The sequence below is a fragment of the Pseudophryne corroboree genome, chromosome 9 (genome assembly GCF_028390025.1).
Source record: "Pseudophryne corroboree isolate aPseCor3 chromosome 9, aPseCor3.hap2, whole genome shotgun sequence".
In the NCBI taxonomy this organism is placed as follows: domain Eukaryota; kingdom Metazoa; phylum Chordata; class Amphibia; order Anura; family Myobatrachidae; genus Pseudophryne; species Pseudophryne corroboree.
The window spans coordinates 6,604,052-6,622,361 of NC_086452.1; the positions used below are offsets into that span (position 1 = coordinate 6,604,052).

Below are 18,310 nucleotides of genomic sequence, written 5' to 3' on the forward strand. Positions count from 1 at the left end.
CAACAACACGATAAGGTCCAAGGCGCCGTAGGTGGTATAAAAGGAGGTTGGATGTGCAGAACTCCCTTTAAAAAGGTCTGAACTTCAGGGAGGGCAGCCAAATTGTTTTTGGAAGAAAATGGATAGGGCCGAAATCTGGACCTTCACAGATCCCAACTTTAGGCCCATATCCACACCAGCTTGTAAGAAGAGGAGAAAATGTCCCAGTTGAAACTCTACCGCAGGAAACTTCTTGGACTCACACCAAGATACATATTTTTTCCAAATTCGATGGTAATGTTTAGACGTTACTCCTTTCCTATCCTGTATCAGGGTAGGAATAACCTTTTTCGGAATGCCCTTCCGAGCTAGTATTAGGCGTTCAACTTCCATGCCGTCAAGCGTAGCCGTGGTAAGTCTTGATAGGCGAACGGCCCCTGCTACAGCAGGTCCTCCCGAAGAAGAAGAGGCCTCAGCTCTTCTTGCAGAAGATCCGCGTACCAAGCCCTTCTTGGCCAGTCCAGAGCAATAAGGATTGCCTGAACTCTTGTTCTCCTTATGAGTTTTAGAACCCTTGGAATGAGTGGAAGTGGAGGAAACACGTACACCGACTGGAACACCCACGGAGTCACAAGGAAGTCCACCGCCACAGCTTGCGGGACCCTCGACCTGGAACAATACCGCCGAAGCTTCTTGTTGAGATAAGAGGCCATCATGTCGATCTGGGGTACGCCCCAAAGATCTGTTACCTCCTTGAACACCTCCAGATGGAGACCTCACTCCCCTGGTTGGAGATCGTGTCTGCTGAGGAAGTCCGCTTCCCAGTTGTCTACTCCCGGAATGAAGATTGCTGACAGCGCCAATGCTTGCTTTTCTTGCCAGAGGATGATTCCTCTTACCTCTGCCATTGCTGCTCTGCTCTTCGTTCCGCCCTGTCGGTTTATGTAAGCAACTGTTGTCACATTGTCCGACTGCACTTGAACGGCTCGATTTCTCAGAAGATGGGCCGCTTGGAGAAGACAGTTGTAGATGGCTCTTAGTTCCAGAATGTTTATCGGCAGGCTGGCTTCCAGACTTGACCACCTTCCTTGGAAGGTCTCCCCTTGAGTGACTGCGCCCCAGCCCCGGAGACTTGCATCCGTGGTTAGAAGGATCTAGTCCTGCATCCCGAACTTGCGGCCCCCCAGAATGTGAGATAATTGCAGCCACCAGAGGAGTGAAATCCTGGCCTCTGGCGACAGACGTATTCTCTGGTGCATGTGTAGATGGGATCCCGAGTGTGAAACCTCCCTTACTGTAGAGCCTCGTAAGAGGCCACCATCTTCCCCAGAAGGTTAATGCACTGATGAATTGACACCCGGGCTGGCTTCAGGACATCCCGGACCATCGTTTGAATCACCAACGCCTTTTCCTCTGGGAGAAACACCCTCTGCACCTCTGTGTCGGGGATCATTCCTAGAAAGGACAACCTTCTGATTGGTTCCAAATGTGACTTTGGAAGATTCAGGATCCAACCATGTTTCCTGCAAAGCTGAGTCGTGAGTGTTATGGACCGTAACAACTTCGTCCAGATACGGAATTATGTTCACCCCCTATCTTTAGAGGAGAATCATCATTTCCGCCATTACCTTGGTGAAAACCCTCGGTGCTGTGGAGAGACCGAATGGGAGGGCCTGGAACTGAAAATGACAGTCCAACAGCGTTAATCTCAGATAAACTTGATGTGGTAGCCAGATCGGAATGTGGAGGTACGCATCCTTGATATCCAGGGATACTAGGAATTCCCCCACCTCCAGACCTGATATCACTGCCCTTAGGGACTCCATTTTGAACTTGAACTCCTTTAGAAAGGGGTTTAGTGATTTTAAGTTCAGAATGGGCCTGACCAAACCAATCCGGTTTCGGTACCACAAACAGGTTTGAATAGTAACCTTTGTTCTGCATGTGAGGTGGTACTGGCACAATGACCTGTGCATCCACCAACTTCTGGACTGCTTCATGCAGGACAAGCCTGATCTGTAAAATCGGTGAGGAGGGAGATTTTGAAATTCCAGCCTGTACCCCTGGTACACAATATCTTGCACCCAGGGGTCCAGGTCGGAGGACACCCAGACATGACTGAAATGTCTGAGTCTCACTCCCACCGTCCCCACCTCCGGGCCGTGCAGTCCACCATCATACGGAGGACTTTGGAGTACCTGAAGCAGGTTTCCGTTCCTGGGAACCTGCAGCCACAGGTTTCTTCTTGAACTTGGGCCGACCTCCCTGAAAGAAGGTGTTGGACGGTTGTGCCTTTCTGGGCTTGTTAGACCAAAAGGGCTGTGATGTAGCTGAAGAAAAGGGTTTCTCCGGAGCAGGTGTAGGAAGGAAGTAAGAGTGACTTATCAGTCATAGCCGTGGAGATCCACGCATCTAACGCTTCCCCAAAGAGAGCCTGACCTGTGTAGGGTCGGGTCGCCACACTTCTCCTGGACTCCTGCGTCCACTGGCGCAACCACATCCCTCGACGAGCTGATACTGACATGGAAGAAATTCCTGCAGCCATCGGACCCAGGTCCTTCATGGATTCTACCAGAAATCCTGCCGAATCCTGAATGTTACGTAAAAACAATTCAACATCACATGCCTGACCACTTTACTATAGCTTTGGTAATCCAAGTACTGGCAATAGTGGGACGTAGTATTGCCACAGAAGCCGTGTACATGGATTTGAGCGTATTATCAATTTTACGATCAGCCGGCTCTTTTAAGACGGTAGATCCTGGAACAGGTAAAACTACCTTTTTGAGAGTCTGGATACTGACGCGTCAACAATAGGCAGGTTTTCCCATTTTTTTTCTATCCTCTGCCGGGAAAGGAAACGCTACCAGAACCCTTTTAGGTATCTGGAATTTTTTATCCGGTTTTCCCAAGCCTTTTCAAATATAGCATTTAATTCCTTTGACGTGGGGAAGGTTAGCGAGGCTTTCTTATTCTCAGTGAAGTAAGCCTCCTCATCCTGCTCGGGTGTTGTATCATCAATATTCAACACATCCCTAATAGCCTCTATCATCAACTGCACCCCTTTTGCAAGAGATGCAGCCCCCCGCAACACATCCCCGTTGGCGTCTGCAGTGTCAGAATCGGTATCTGTATCATCCTGCATGATCTGAGCAAGAGCACATTTATGCGAATATACAGTGGGGAGCCCTGATGTACCAGAACTGGGCCATACTGCCATAGAGTTCTGTAAAGCCAGCGTTGTAGATTCATTTTGTGCAACCCTAAAAATCTGATAAATCATAGATTTGATAGAGGATAACCACTCAGGCTCCCTTGCTGGAATCTGTGCTAAACCAGAGCAATCCTGATTACTCCACACACACACACACTCCACACACACACAGGGGAGGGCAGAGAGAGTTTCACCCCCAAGAATGGCAAGAGAGACACAGAGATTGGAGCCAACCCACACACAGTGCTTTTAATATAAAGGGAGACCCTTTATCAGTGCTGACTGTGTACCTTAATAGGTTACACAGTCATTTTGCAGCTTTCCCCCCTTCTACAACCCCCTGGTACCGTGATAGATAGCTGGAGTTGCTGTGGAGGAACTTGCTCTTCACTGACAGCGCTGTGCAGGCAGTAAAATGGCGCTGAACGCTGCTGAGTCCGCTCTGAGAAGCTCCGCCCCCAAAATAGTGCTGTCTTCCCGCTCTTCATTATATTATACTGGCCTGAGGATTGATGCTGGCTGAGACCTGGAGACCCCAACAGGTTGTATGACCAGTGTAGGGTGTAGGCGCTGGCTCAGGCCGCCCCTCACAGTGCCGCACTATGTACCATTGAGCCTCCTGGGGCGCAGTTAATACTGTGCTCCTACCCTGATGCTGCCATCTTTACACCGCCCCCCGCTTGTGAGGGGGGTCGGTGACTCAGCGGTTCCCTGTGGCGAAGAATGATCAGACCCCTCTGGAGCTCAGTGTGCTGTCAGCGGAGACAGTGGCTCAGACCCCGCAGGGCGGACACTACTCCCCCCCTTAGTCTTACGAAGCAGGGAGGCTGTTGCCTGCAGCCTCCCTGTAAAATAATAAACTCTAAAAATAAACTTTAACTAAAGAAGCTCTGTAGAGCTCCCCTAGCTGTGACCGGCTCCTCCGAGCACATTTTCTAAACTGAGTCTGGTAGGAGGGGCATAGAGGGAGGAGCCAGCCCACACACGCAAACTCTTAAAGTGCCAATGGCTCCTGGTGGACCCGTCTATACCCCATGGTACTAATGTGGACCCCAGCATCCTGTAGGAAGTAAGAGAAATATCAATATACTTTGTATTTTAAATAAAATAATCTCTTCATCCTTATCATATCACACAAGGGTTTCACATATTTAAATTGGGGTTGGCGGACTTCAAAAACATTATCAAAATAGGGCAAAATAGATCATTTCGTAATCTAAATCAATGTAAACTTAGGACATTATATACTTTGTTATAACATCTGAAGCTATGAGAGGAGATGTGGAAGTCCATAGTGTAATATACATTACTTTGTGAAGGAAGCTTATTATCTACAACAGAATCACACATTTTATAATAACCATATGATTTTATAAATGTGCATCAGCCTCAGCTGAAGGTTTTTTGGATGTTGCTGAGGAAGACGGGGCGATCTCTCTATAGGTATAGTATTCTTTATATAGAGCACCCAATCACAGCCAGTAATTGTCATTTATTAAAACACAAATCCACCTGGGCAACCAAGACTATTTAGTGTCTTTTATATTTATTTTGTCACATGACATAATATCTGGTATAGCAACTTCTTCTTAATGGCTTAAATGTGAAATGCAAATCATTATATACCCCATGTGGAAGATATGCATTCTAATTATTATTATTATTATTATTATTATTATTATTATTTTTATTATTTTATTATATAGAACCAGATGTTACTGTAGGATTTATGAGAGAAAACATTCATTTATAGTGGATTATGTAAAGTTTATATGGAAACACAAGATTTTGATAAGAAATATTATGTATAGGTGAAGGGAACGGCTATGGGCACCAGAGTGTAGCCAATCTGTATATAGGACAATTTGAGGAACAATGCATCCGGTCCAGTCTCTATAGTGCAGATCTGTGTTCTATGGCTGATACATTATACATTTAATACTTATTTAGAAAGGGAATGTTGAATTTGTCAATCATTTCATCACTTAAAGCTCACATTCACTTATGATTTTTGTACACAGTTTATGGTAGTATAGATATTACACTGTCACCTTTGGCACTGAACAAGACAGGGATTTTATTTAGAACAATGAAAAGTAATAGTTAATGTTTTATAAGAATTAATTACAGTGCAATTTCTCAAAGACTTTTGATAAAGTATAATTGCTTATAATAGCGATTTTATTTGAACCTACAATAAGTAACATAATAAAAGTGATATTAAGTTCCTATATGTAGCACAAATCTTTACCCTGAAACACTAATCTGTACATACTGTATAGTATACATATCAGGTCCCTTCTTATATCACTTTGTATAAGTGTAAAAGTTGTCACCGCATGTATTGTAACTTAATGTGTGAATCCTCGTATTCTTCATGATTCTAGATAAAAAAAGATTTGTATGATTTTAATCCAGTTATAATTAGACTGACATGTACTATACATTGTCCTTTGTTAGGATTGTCTTCTGATTTCTATGGATTTGCTTTGTTCCATCCAACCATGCATAATGCACGGGCAGAAACCCATTATGCAATCTCCACACAGTGTCCTTGTTGCAACATAAGTGGCAGTGAGACAGCAACTATAATCACAGCACTTGTGCCTGGTACACAAACGCCCTAATAATCCATCTTGGAAAATGAAAACCCAACATGGAGATAACACAACAGTTTCTCACCACTCCACAGTGTTCCGCTCCCCCAGGACCTCCCGGATCTCCTCCCGACATTTCTCCTGGTGCTCCGGGTACTTGGCCATACAGTATAATGTCCAGGAGATCCCGCTGGCTGTGGTGTCATGTCCCTCAAACATGAACGTGTCCACCTCCGCCTGCAGATCCTCATCAGACAGGCCCTGACCATTCTCATCCTGGGGAATTATAAAGAAAAAGTCTCTTATTTTCTGTTTTAGTGAATGGGAAATCTTTGGGGCGTATTCTATAGAAATGACATGGACCAAAACTGAGTAAGAGTAACATGCAAACCTGCAAGTCGCGTTCTACAAACATTTACATCCAGGGTAGTTGTTTTAAATTTGTGCATGTTAAATGTAGCGTGGCAAATGTGATGTAAATGCACACCGCAAGCAGAGTCATTTTTGTAGAATATGTTATTGTTGTGAATTAAAGACCTGAACTATGCCAAAAATAAGACTTCACACTGTAACGGGTCAATTCAATTAAATGCGAGGGAGGTCAGTTGCTATTGTAATGATGTGCAACAGACCGCAACTCACCCCTGCAACTCACCCGCGCAACTCGCCCCTGGAACTCGCCCCCTTTGCAGCCTGCTCTTATCTTGGGACAGCAACAAAAATCTGTGAGTCCAGCACTACCGCAAGTGTGGCTACAGCACATGCCAGTGCGTTGTGTCTAATTCAGTGGTTCTCAAACTCAGTCCTCAGGGGCCACTAACAGGCCAGGGTTTCCAGGTGGATTTTTAAAATGTGACAGTTGGTGATACACAGCTGGGTGACCTGGAAAACCTGGACTGTTAGGGGCCCTTGAGGACCGAGCGTGGAAACTACTGCTCTAATTAATCACATAACATCACAAAATGAAAAATAAAACTGGGGTGTGGACAAAAACAAGTTATGTACTTTACTTCCAGATGATCTACATTGTATTAGTGTGTGATAAGTGAATTTCCCCCTCATTGGCCTAAGGACCGAGAAGTGAGAAAGTACCCCGCTGTAATAGTGCGGGGGTCAGGGAAGGTAACAGCAGGACACTCAGTACCTTGGCATATAATAGGATGTCCAGAAAATCTAAGTGTCTCCTCTGCTTCACCTTCTCCAGCTCAGTCACCTGCTTCAGCGCTTCTTTTCTCTGTTTTATTACATTAGCTATAATGGAAACATTTTATTATTTACCATTTAATAAGCACAATCAAGACATGTACCACCCACTGCTGACCATATGCCCTCCTTCCAATCACCCCAAATCAGAATATTGGGGGCATAACTTAGCCAGCACATCCTCACACCCCACCTCCCCCGACCCGGGGGTCGCCATGGTGGTGATGTTGGGGTCCTTTTACCCTCTAGCTACACATACCAACTTATACTTTCAGAACCATCCCTTACATTCTCTACATTTGAGGTCCATGCTATACACCCAGTGGCGGAACTAGCGAGCGGTGGGCCCAGGTGCGACAAAATGCTTTGGGCCCCCCATCGCATCCAAGTCCACCCCCTCACCCCTGGAGAGGATCTGGTGAGGGGGACCTGCTCAGGGCCAGAGAAATGGATACCTAGCAACAGTGCCGTAACTAGACATTTTAGCACTGTGTGCAAGAAACGGCATCGGAGCCCCACCCGTGCATGCAAAACAGGGGCAGTGCGCGTCGTAGGCGCGCGCAAAAATACACTGTGGCGTGGCTTTGTGGGGAAGGGGTGTGGCCACAAAATAATACCAATTCATACAACGGTGCACAGTAGTCTCCATTATTCAAATTAGGACACGAGGACATGCACTGAGAATGGAGGGGGGGAGGTTCAGGGGAAATTTGCAAAAAAATGATTTCACAGAAAGGGTAGTGGACAAGTGGAATAGCCTCCCATCAGTGGTGGTAGAGGCTAAGACAGTAGAGCAATTTAAACATGCATGGGATAGACATAAGGATATTCTTACAAAGAAATAAGGATCAAATAAGCTTAAGTGGTTCTTATCTGCCGACAAATTCTATGTTTCTATGTTTCTATGTTACGCCGCACAGTAGCACCACTACACTAGGTAGAGACTCTTTTACACCTTACAGCAGACAGATTCCTCTTTTTACACATTACAGCAGACAGCGTCCCCTTTTTACACATTATGGCAGACAGCGTACCCCTTTTTCCACATAATGGCAGACAGCGTCCCCCTTTTTACACATTACGGCAGACAGCGTACCCCTTTTTCCACATAATGGCAGACAGCGTCCCCCTTTTTCCACATTACGGCAGACAGCGTCCCCCTTTTTCCACATAATGGCAGACAGCGTCCCCCTTTTTACACATAACGGCAGACAGCGTGCCATTTTTACACATAACGGCAGACAGCGTACACTTTTTACACATAGCGACAGACAGCGTGCCCTTTTTACACATAGCGGCAGACAGCGTGCCCTTGTTAAACATAGCGGCAGACAGCGTGCCCTTGTTACACATAGCGGAAGACAGCGTGCCCTTGTTACACATAGCGGCAGACAGCGCGCCCTTGTTACACATAGCGGCAGACAGCGTACACTTTTTATACATAACGGCAGATAGCGTGCTCTCGTTACACATTGCGGCAGACAGCGTCCCCTTTTTACACATTACGGCAGAGAGCATTCCCTTTTTACACATTACGGCAGACAGCGTGCTCTTGTTACACATTACGGCAGACAGCGTGCCCTTGTTACACATTACGGCAGACAGCATCCCCCTTTTTACACATTGCGGCAAGCAGATTCCCCCTTTTTATACATTGCGTCAGGCAGATTCCCCCTTTTTCCACATTGCGTCAAGCAGATTCCCCCTTTTTCCACATAGCGGCAGGCAGATTCCCCCTTTTTACACATTGAGGCAGGCAGATTCCCCCTTTTTACACATTGCGGCAGGCAGATTCCCCCTTTTTACACATTGCAGCAGGCAGATTCCCCCTTTTTCAACATTGCGGCAGACAGTCCCCCTTTTTACACTTTGTGGCAGACAGTCCCCCTTTTGAAAGAAAGAAAGAAAGAAAGAAAGAAAGAAAGAAAGAAAGAAAGAAAGAAAGAAAGAAAGAAAGAGAGAAAGAAAGAAGAATTATTATACTTACCCTCTCCGCTGGCTCAGGCTCCTCGGTGCAGCTTCTGGTCACTCACGATTCCCGGGCAGGAGAGAAGGAGGAGGAGGGAGGTGGAGGAGGGAGCCGCAGCAGCACTGTGTTATTGGTTGAGGCGCTGCTGCTGCTGCCCCTCTGCTTCACTATAGGCTGTTCTCAGAAGACAGCCTATAGTGAAGCAGAGGGCCAGCAGCAGCGCCTCAACCAGTAGTAAATCGCTGCTGCGGCTCCTTCATCCACCTCCCTCCTTCTCCTTCTCCCCCGTACCGCTGCTCCTTTCCTCTCCTCTCCTCTCCGGGCGGCTGTGTGCTGCGGGCAGCGGTTGCCCGCAGCACACAGCGGCATGTAATGAGTCAGTTTTCCCCCTCTCTGACCATCACCTACTCTCTTTCAACTTATCTCCTCCCCATCTCTCCCTCCTAAGGCTACCAGCACTAAGCGTAACATTGAGGCTATTGAGACCTCATCCCTATCCTCCCTGTTCGACTCACTTCTCTCTCCTATTCTGTCTCTCTCATGCCCTGAAGAAGCCACTTCCCTATACAATGCATCTCTTACTTCTGCTTTTTACTCTATCACTCCACCAACCACTATTCACCCTCGCAGATCAACACCTCCACCCTGGCACACCAAATGCACCAGATATCTACCCTTCCCCTTACTAAACAGTCATAATTCAAGAACCTCATCTCCTCCCAGTCCTCAAACCTTCAGTGCATCTTTGCCACTGTCAACTCCCTCCTCTGCCTACCACCACCTCCTCTCCCATCCTCAATGCCTGCTCTTAACTTTGCCACTTATTTTACAACCAAGATTGACTCCATACGTCAGGACATCACATCCCAGCAACCAGCCACCACCCATCCCCTACCAACCCTTCCCTTTCCTCTCACCAACTCTGACATCTTTCTCCCATGTATCTGGTGAGGAAGTCATGACCCTCATACGTTCCCCCCCACCACCACCTCCCCACTTGACCCTATCCCTTGCCACCTCCTCCGCTACCTCTCTCCTCCTGCCTGTTCCCATCTTTCCCACCTTCACAATCTCTCCCTTTCATCAGGCACTGTCCCCTCTGCCTTCAAGCATGCTCTTGTCTCCCCTTTTCTTAAAAAACCTACCCTTAATCCAAACACCCTCTCCACCTACCGACGCATCTCTCTCCTCCCTTTTGCCTCCAAGCTCCTTGAGCGTATTGTCTACTACCGCCTCACTGCCTTTCTTTCCTCACACTCATTGCTTGACCCTTTCCAGTCTGGTTTCTATTCTCTCCACTCCACTGAAACTGCCCTCACAAAAGTTTGGAATGACCTCCATACAGCCAAATCTAAGGGCCACTACTCTCTGCTTATTCTTCTTGACCTCTCTGCTGCTTTTAACAGTGTGGACCACCCTCTCCTTCTGCAAATCCTTCACTCTCTTGGTCTGTGTGATACTGCCCTCTCCTAGCTGTCCTCCTAACTTTCTTATCATTCCTTTTCTATCTCCTCTCATGACGCTACCTCCCCCCGCACTTCCACTAAATTTTGGTGTCGCCCAAGGTCCTGTTCTTGGTCCTCTCCTTTCCTCTCTCTATACGTCCTCTTTAGGTGAACTCATTACTTCTTTTAAGTTCCAATATCACCTCTATACTGATGACACTCAAATCTACCTTTCGTCCCCTCACCTCTCCCCTCCTCTTCTCACTCGTACCTCTAACTGTCTCTCTGATATATCTTCCTGGATGTCCCAGCGCTTTCTTACACTTCACATGTCCAAGACTGAGCTGATCATCTTCCCTCCCACCCGTACAACCTCACCTCCCACAATCTCATTATCTGTTGATGGCACGACTATCTCCTCTAGCTCTTATGTGCGCTGTCTTGGCGTAATCCTTGACTCCTCCCTCTCCTTCAAACCACACATTCAGCACCTCTCACAAACCTGTCATTTCCATCTCAAAAATATCTCCAGGATCAGACCCTTTCTGACCCAGGATGCTACTAAGACTCTTATCCACTCACTGGTCATCTCCAGGCTGGACTACTGTAATCTCTTGGTGACTGGCCTCCCTGACAAATACCTCTCTCCACTCCAATCTATCCTCAATGCTGCAGCCCAGCTCATCTTCCTCACCAAACGCACTACATCCACCTCTCCTCTCCTACTAGACCTTCACTGGCTCCCCTTCCCTTTCAGAATCCAATTCAAACTTCTCACACTCACTTACAAAGCCCTCACCCACTCCTCTCTCATTTACATCTCTGACCTTATCTCCCTTTACTCTCCCAGCCATCCTCTTCACTCTGCTAATGCATGCCGATTCACCTGCCTACTGATTACTTCCTCCCATTTCTACCTCCAAGCTTTTTCACAAGCTGCACCACTTCTCTGGAATTCTCTAGCTCTCCCCCTCAGACTCTCCACCTCTCTAGAGAACTTCAAACGGGCTCTTAAGGCCCACTTCTTCACCAAACCCAGCCATATCTCCTCCTAACCCCCTGTCCCACGCTCAGTCTACCCATCTGTGTCACCCCTGTCTGTCTGCCCCTCCCCTTTAGAATGTAAGCTCTCCCAAGCATTGCCCTCAACCGTCATGTGCTTATCCTTCTCTTACTTTAATAATCCTCAACTGCCCCCGGTCCCACAGTTTTCGGCCACCTGATACTTATTCCATTTTCATCTGCTGATGTAGCTATGTTTATTTTTTTTGTATAATCTGTTTTTATTTAGGATAATGCAAGGATTACATCACATTTTGACAGAAAAAGAAATCGTCAGGACATACAATTACATCATAGCCTTAAAGAGTAGGGTAGCGTATCACCCCAAGCGCTAGGGGTTGGTACAGGTACTGGCATTAGTAGGCTATTCTATAGTGTCAATATGGTGTCCATTCGCTATCTATCCATACAATAATGCAATCGTGGTATCTTAAGTAACATTATGGAAAAGTTATAGAAAAGAGAGAAGTATTAAATGAAGGAAATAAGAGGGAAAGAACATGGTGTGACCAAATCTGGGGGGCTTTCGAATTGAGGGGGAGGTGCAGTACAGTCTCTCTATTCGATCAGCTGCGGGGCTAAGTCATTTGGTAGCATAGACGTAATCTTTGTAGTTTCCTTGTGGGCGGGGATGGAGATCTCCATAGTGTGGGGATGACTGCCCGCGCAGCATTAGACAGGTGGCGGAGTAATGATGTTTTGTGCTGAGCCAGTGAAATTGAGGAGTGGGAAAGCAACCAAAAGGCCGGGTCGGTAGGGACAGGAGCATGAAGTATGTCTTGAGAAATGGATATAACATCAGCCCAGAATGGTCTTAGTAGGGGACAGTTCCACCAGAATTAGGGAGCCTGTGGCGTTAAGACATCTCCAACATCTGTCCGTCACTCCAGGATACATGAAGTGGAGGAGAGAAGGGTGTCTGTACCATCTCATTAAGAGTTTATATTGAGTCTCCCTAACTTGTATACAGACTGAACTTTTATGGGATTTGAGGAATATCGTCTTTGTCTGTTAGGGGTATCCCGAGATCCCTTTCCCAGGCCAGCTGGAAGGGTGTGGGCTTCTGAGCACCTCGATTCTGCAATAATCTGTAAAGTGAGGAGATAGTGTGCTGGGGGGTGCATGTAGTGACGCACAGCCTCTCGAACTGTGTTAATTCTCGTGAGGCCTGGAGATATCTGCGTTCAGAGAGCAGAAAATGTCTAAGCTGTAAATATTTCCAGAAGTCATGTTGTGGGATTTCCCATTTAGATCGTACTTCCGAGAACTGTTTAACTCCTGAGGAGACTGCCAACTGGCCTACCCTAAAGAGACCCTCAAGGGCCCAGTCACGAAAATGGGAGGGTGTTAAACCGGGTAGGAAGTCGGGGTTAGCTAGAAAAGAGGTCGATGGGCCAAAATCGGAAGAGGGGCCAGCAGCGCTTTTTTTTTCAAAAGGAAAGGGTCGCGGTGATAGTTGGGTGAGGGGAGGGGGGCTTGGGGAGGGAGGGGAGCAAGGGGGAGATCTCTGGGAATTGTTGCATATAAAGCCCCTCTATAGCCACCCATTGCTTTATGTCTCGACTCCTCATCCAATCCAGAACTCTATTGAGCAATATTGCCCAATAGTAGCCTCTGATATCAGGTAACTGGAAACCGCCACTTCGGGCGGGGCGAATCATAGTGGACCGGCTGATTCTAGGCCGTCTCCGAGACCAGATAAATTGTTGTATCAAGAGTTGGATGGACTTGAACCAGGAGTCTGGGATCCGTATGGGGAAGGCCTGTAGTTTGTAGAGTAGTTTGGGGAGAGTATTCATCTTTACAACATTCACCCTCCCCAGCCAAGAGAGAGGTTTGAGGTACCATCTGCTATAATCAGCCCTGAGCGTTCGAAGAAGGGGAGCAAAATTCAAAGTGTACAAACAAGACAGATCACTTGCCAGCTGTATTCCCAAATAGGACAGGTGGGAGGCTTTCCAGGTAAAGGGGAAGGATCGTTTAAGTTTGGCTACTGTGTCGGGGGTGGTGGAGATGTTCAGGGTGCAGGATTTGGACATGTTGATCTTAAAGTTGGAGAGTGCTCCGAAATGGGACAGCTCCTGCATAAGGTGAGGAAGGGAGGAAACCGGGTGCGTTATTGTAGCTAATAAATCATCAGCAAACAGGGAAAGTTTGTGCTCTGTATTACCAACCTTCAGGACAGTAATGCGATCATTGGCCCTAATAGCTCTAGCAAAAGCTTCGATACAGAGGACAAAGAGTAAAGGGGATAGTGGGCAACCCTGTCGTGTCCCGTTACTTATGGAAAAGGGGTTGGATAAAGATCCGTTTACTCGGACCCGGGCTGTGGGTGATCTATAAAGTCCCATTATTCTGTCAAGCGCACGGGGACCCAGTCCAATGTGCCCCAGTACAGACCTCATAAAGCCCCATCTGACCCTATCAAAAGCCTTTTCGGCGTCGGTGGATAGCAGCACAGTGGGAGGACCGCCCTGGGATGCTATATGAATTAGGCTCAGCACCTTAGTGGTATTGTCCTTAGCCTCGCGGTTCGGGACAAAACCCACCTGATCGTTGTGGATTAGGGAAGGCAGGAATACATTCAGTCTATTTGCCATTAGTTTTGCGAAAAGCTTGACATCAACATTTAGAAGAGATATGGGCCTATAACTGGAACACACCGAGGGGTCTTTACCGGGCTTGGGTAGAACAGAAATGTGAGCCTCTAGGGACTGGCTGGAGAAATGTATATCTGCGGAGATTGAATTAAAGGCTTGGAGAAGATAAGAGGATGTGAGGTCCTTGAATTGTTTACAGTAGGTGAGAGTGAAGCCATCCGGCCCTGAACTCTTGCCAGATGGTGTCAAGGTCACGGCAGTCTCCAGTTCTTGCTGGGTAAAAGGTAGTTCCAGTGCTTCCCTATCTGAAGGTGATAGGACGGGGTAGGACACTTTTTCTAGATATGTCTTAGCCTGTAAAAAGTCGTAAGGGGAGGCGGTGCCATCAGGTCGGTTCTCCAAATTATATAAAAGGGAGTAATACTGTTTGAAGCATGCAGCAATTTCAGGGGTTTTGAATCGGAGAGCATTCCCGAGATCTTTTACATTTTTAATATACAAAGAGGAGCGTTGGGCCTTAAGAGCCTGGGCCAGGAGGCGACCAGGTTTATTACCCCACTGGTAGTATTTGGAGTTGCATTTACGGACTGAAAGTTGGATACTATCAGTAAGGGTTTTCTTTAGTTGGGCCCGTGTATCAAGTAGTTCTAGGTAGTCAATCTCCATAGAGTCGCTTTGTGCAAGGACTCGAGGTGGTGGAGTCGATCTAATAGTTTGGTGATTAGTGCTGACCTCTGCTTCTTCATAAATGCCCCCAACTGTATGAGCTTACCCCGTATGGTGCATTTATGCGCTTCCCACAGGGTAATCTTTGAGACATCGTCGGTATCATTTATGGAGAAGAACTTAGCCAGAGCCTTTTCTATTTCACCCCTGCAATATTGGTCTTGCAGCAATGACTCATTAAGATGCCAGGTCCATTGACCTGGGGTAGTCTGGGGGGTCGAAAGCGTCATATGTACTGGGGCATTGTCAGACCAGGTTATTGAACCTATGGAGGAGTCTATTAGTAAGGGGAGATGCCTATGACTCAGAAATAAATAATCGAGGCGAGAGTAAGCATTGTGTGGGGGACAGTAAAAGGAGTAATCTCTGTCCAAGGGATGAAGAATCCTCAAGGAGTCAGCCAGCTGGAGGTCATGGAACAGTCGTCTGACCTGTCGGTATTGACGTTGGGAAGTCCGGGGAGCGTTAGAAGATGAATCTAAGGATGAATCCATTATCCAGTTCAGATACCCCCCCCCCCCCCCCCCCAGAACAACCACCCCTGAAAGGAGTGGCTCCATTTGGGAAAGGGCAGAGCGGAAAAATGGAACCTGGTCCTTATTTGGGGCATAAAGTGCGATAAATGTGTATGGGCACGTGCATATTTTACAACGAACCATCAGGAGACGACCCGGGATCAGCTTATGGACAGATATGTCTGACAGCTGGAGGGTCCTGGAGAACTCTGTCGCTACACTTTTTGATTTAGAGTCTGGGTTATTATTATAAAAGGCCTGGGGATAACGGGAGTTAGTCAAGGGAGGGTTCTTAGCTGAAATTTTAAAATGCGTCTCCTGGACCAGAGCGACATCTACTCTGTCAGCCCAAAGGGACCGCAAAAGGGATGTTCTTTTCTCCGGTACATTGAGACCCTTCGTGTTGATCGATGCGACTTTAACTTTGCCGGTGGACGTCATAGGAGACATGTATCATAATGGAGAGCGATGGGTCCAGAATGGTCAATGAAAGAGAAGAGGGAGAGATAGGAGGGAAAAAGAGAGGGACTGAGCATGGAGAGAAAACAACAATAACATTCAAAAAACCAGCAATAGAGTAACCGATCCATCTAAGGATTGGGAACCCAAGAGGCCAAACAGCCAGAAGCGGGTGTGGGGCGGGTGAGGGAGCCACCACCAAAGGCATAATGAAAATGAGAAAGAATAATGCAGTAGTCATTATACATGCATAGATTTAACTAATTGTAAGCAATAAACTGTAAACCGTAAACCTCGTTAACATGGAGAAATCTTCGAGTGGTAGGATGCAAGAAATCTCGTAATTATAGAACAGGAAATAACAACAATCGACGGCCCAAGACATATTGGGGGGGGGGGGGGGGGGGGGGTGAGGGCGGAGCCCCAGTAACAGCGTGATATCACATGACGGTTCATCAGTGGTGTGAAATGATATCACGTTGTAACCTAGAGAAACAATTTAAGTAGAACAAGAACAAGCAAGAAATCTCAGGTAATCAATCAGGTAACACGTGAGTCCTTATCAGAGGGGGATCCGCTGGAGCTTTTCCACCTGGCCTTCCGCACCACTTGCCAAGGTGATCCTGTTTTCAGGGGTTGGAAAGATGGTAGCTCTGGAGTAGGGAAGTCCCAATCGTGCAAGTCAGGTTTTGGTATGCCAAGTCCCGTACAGAACTCTGGGAGATCCGAGTAGGAATTGAGGATGTGGGTTTTCCCCGATGAGGAGATTTGGAGATTAAAGGGAAAGCCCCACCGGTATTTCAATTGGCGTTTACGGAGGTCATCCGTTAGGGGCTTGAGGGCTTTCCGTTCTTGTAGTGTATGCCAGGACAAGTCTTGGTAAATTTGGATCGCGGAACCGTTGAAATCCTTTCTGGGAGATATGATGCAATCTGCATATGACATCACATGGTCTGTCCGCGGAGAGACCTCTTGGTTTCAGGGCACGATGAGCCCTATCGAAAGTGATGGTATCATTGGGGTCGTTACCCAGGATCTTGTTGAAGATCTTCGTAAGAGCGTCGATCAGGCCTGTTTGAGGGACTTCCTCCGGCAGACCCCGCACACGGATATTGTTTCTCCTCCCTCTGTTATCCAAATCTGTTAACCGCGTTTGGAGGGAGCGGATCTCCGAAGATTGTGCTTCGATGACGGTCGTCAATGACTTTAGGAAAGTGTCAAAGGAAACCTGGTGGTCCTCCAGGCTTGACACCTGGTCAGAGATGTGAGAAATATCCTGTCTCATAGCAGCCAGTTCACGTCTCACTGTGTCTTGCAGATCTTGTTTAGTGGGCAGATTTTTCATATAGGCTAAGATGTCTTGTAGATCCCTACCTCCCGGGGAGCGAACATGTGATATGTCTGCTCTTGGAGGAGACGGGTGAGGGGCCTGCGGGGGAGAGGGGGAGGTTGCAGCAGGAGGGTTGTCTGTTAGAGCGGGCGAGGTGGGTTGTAAAAAGCGCCTCATAGCAGACTGCAACATGTTCCCCCGAGGAGTTGATTTGCAGGTCTTCTGAGAAGATTTCTTGTTCTTGGGCATCACTCAATCAGCATTGAGAAGCTCAGATTCCTTGAGGTCAGGTTGACGAGGTGGACTATGGTTACATAATTCGCATAAGAGTGCCTTCAGCGGTGTGGCTCCCTGTGGGTTGGCATCAGCAGTACATTACGGCATCGGAGGCCATGGCGGCCGGTTGAGACATATATCTTATAGCATTATAGGCTCTGAGAGACTGAGAAGCAGTTATATGATTTCTCTCGTTGGAGCAGATATATACTTCTCTAGTGAATTACCCCAAGGTAGCCACCAGGGGGAGCCTTCTATGTGAGCTATGGCTCGGGATCTGTGGTAGGAACTGTCTCAGTGCCTGCCGGGTGTAATGATTAATGGAGTCCCCGGCTTCAGGGGGGGGGGGGGGGATTAGGCCGCAACCTGCAGGGGGGGTGTTAAGGCCCTCCTCGGCTCCGCGGACCCAACTCCCATGGTCAGAACAGTAACTTAGCCCCACTGGTATATATGTGGGCACTGGGGTGAGGGGGGGATGAGCCTCTATAGAAGAGGCAATGTGTCTAATGAGGCAATGATCTCTGACCACCTCGGGGCCTTCCAGGGCAATGCGTCCAAGGGCAGGGGGAGCCCTGGGGTCCGCAGGGCAAGGAGGGTGAGGGGAGAGTGTGCCGCCTCTGAGGCGGCCGGACGGTCCTAGCAGCGGGACTCACTGCGCCTTGCGGCTGCAGTAGGGAAGCAGCTAACTCGTGGGTGCCTCAGCAGCTCCGTACGGGTAGCTGGCGCGGCGGTCGCAGACTGAGCTCCGTGTGCGGAGCAACCTTACCCCCACGTACAGGTCTGTCTCCCCACTCTCCGGGTGAGGCACGATGGGTACGGGAGGAGCGGCAAGGTCCAGCAAAAGGCCCACGTGCAGTGGGAGGTCGTCTCCTGAGAGGTGATCCGGACGCTTCACTTACTCCAGGTCCCGGCATCCGTCTAGGGGGGAAGGCCAC

General features: G+C 47.8%; 1 protein-coding gene across 1 annotated transcript in view; it reads right to left on the minus strand.

The window, feature by feature from the left end:
* Nucleotides 1-18,310, minus strand: part of LOC134957218 (cytochrome P450 4B1-like) — a 122,120-nt gene that overhangs the window by 35,095 nt on the left and 68,715 nt on the right. Inside the window, exons 7-8 of the mRNA XM_063938920.1 lie at nucleotides 6,935-7,041; nucleotides 5,876-6,066 (exon numbers count right to left, since the gene is read on the minus strand). Of these exons, the coding sequence (XP_063794990.1) occupies nucleotides 5,876-6,066; nucleotides 6,935-7,041 (298 nt within the window). The remainder of the gene's footprint in view (nucleotides 1-5,875; nucleotides 6,067-6,934; nucleotides 7,042-18,310) is intronic.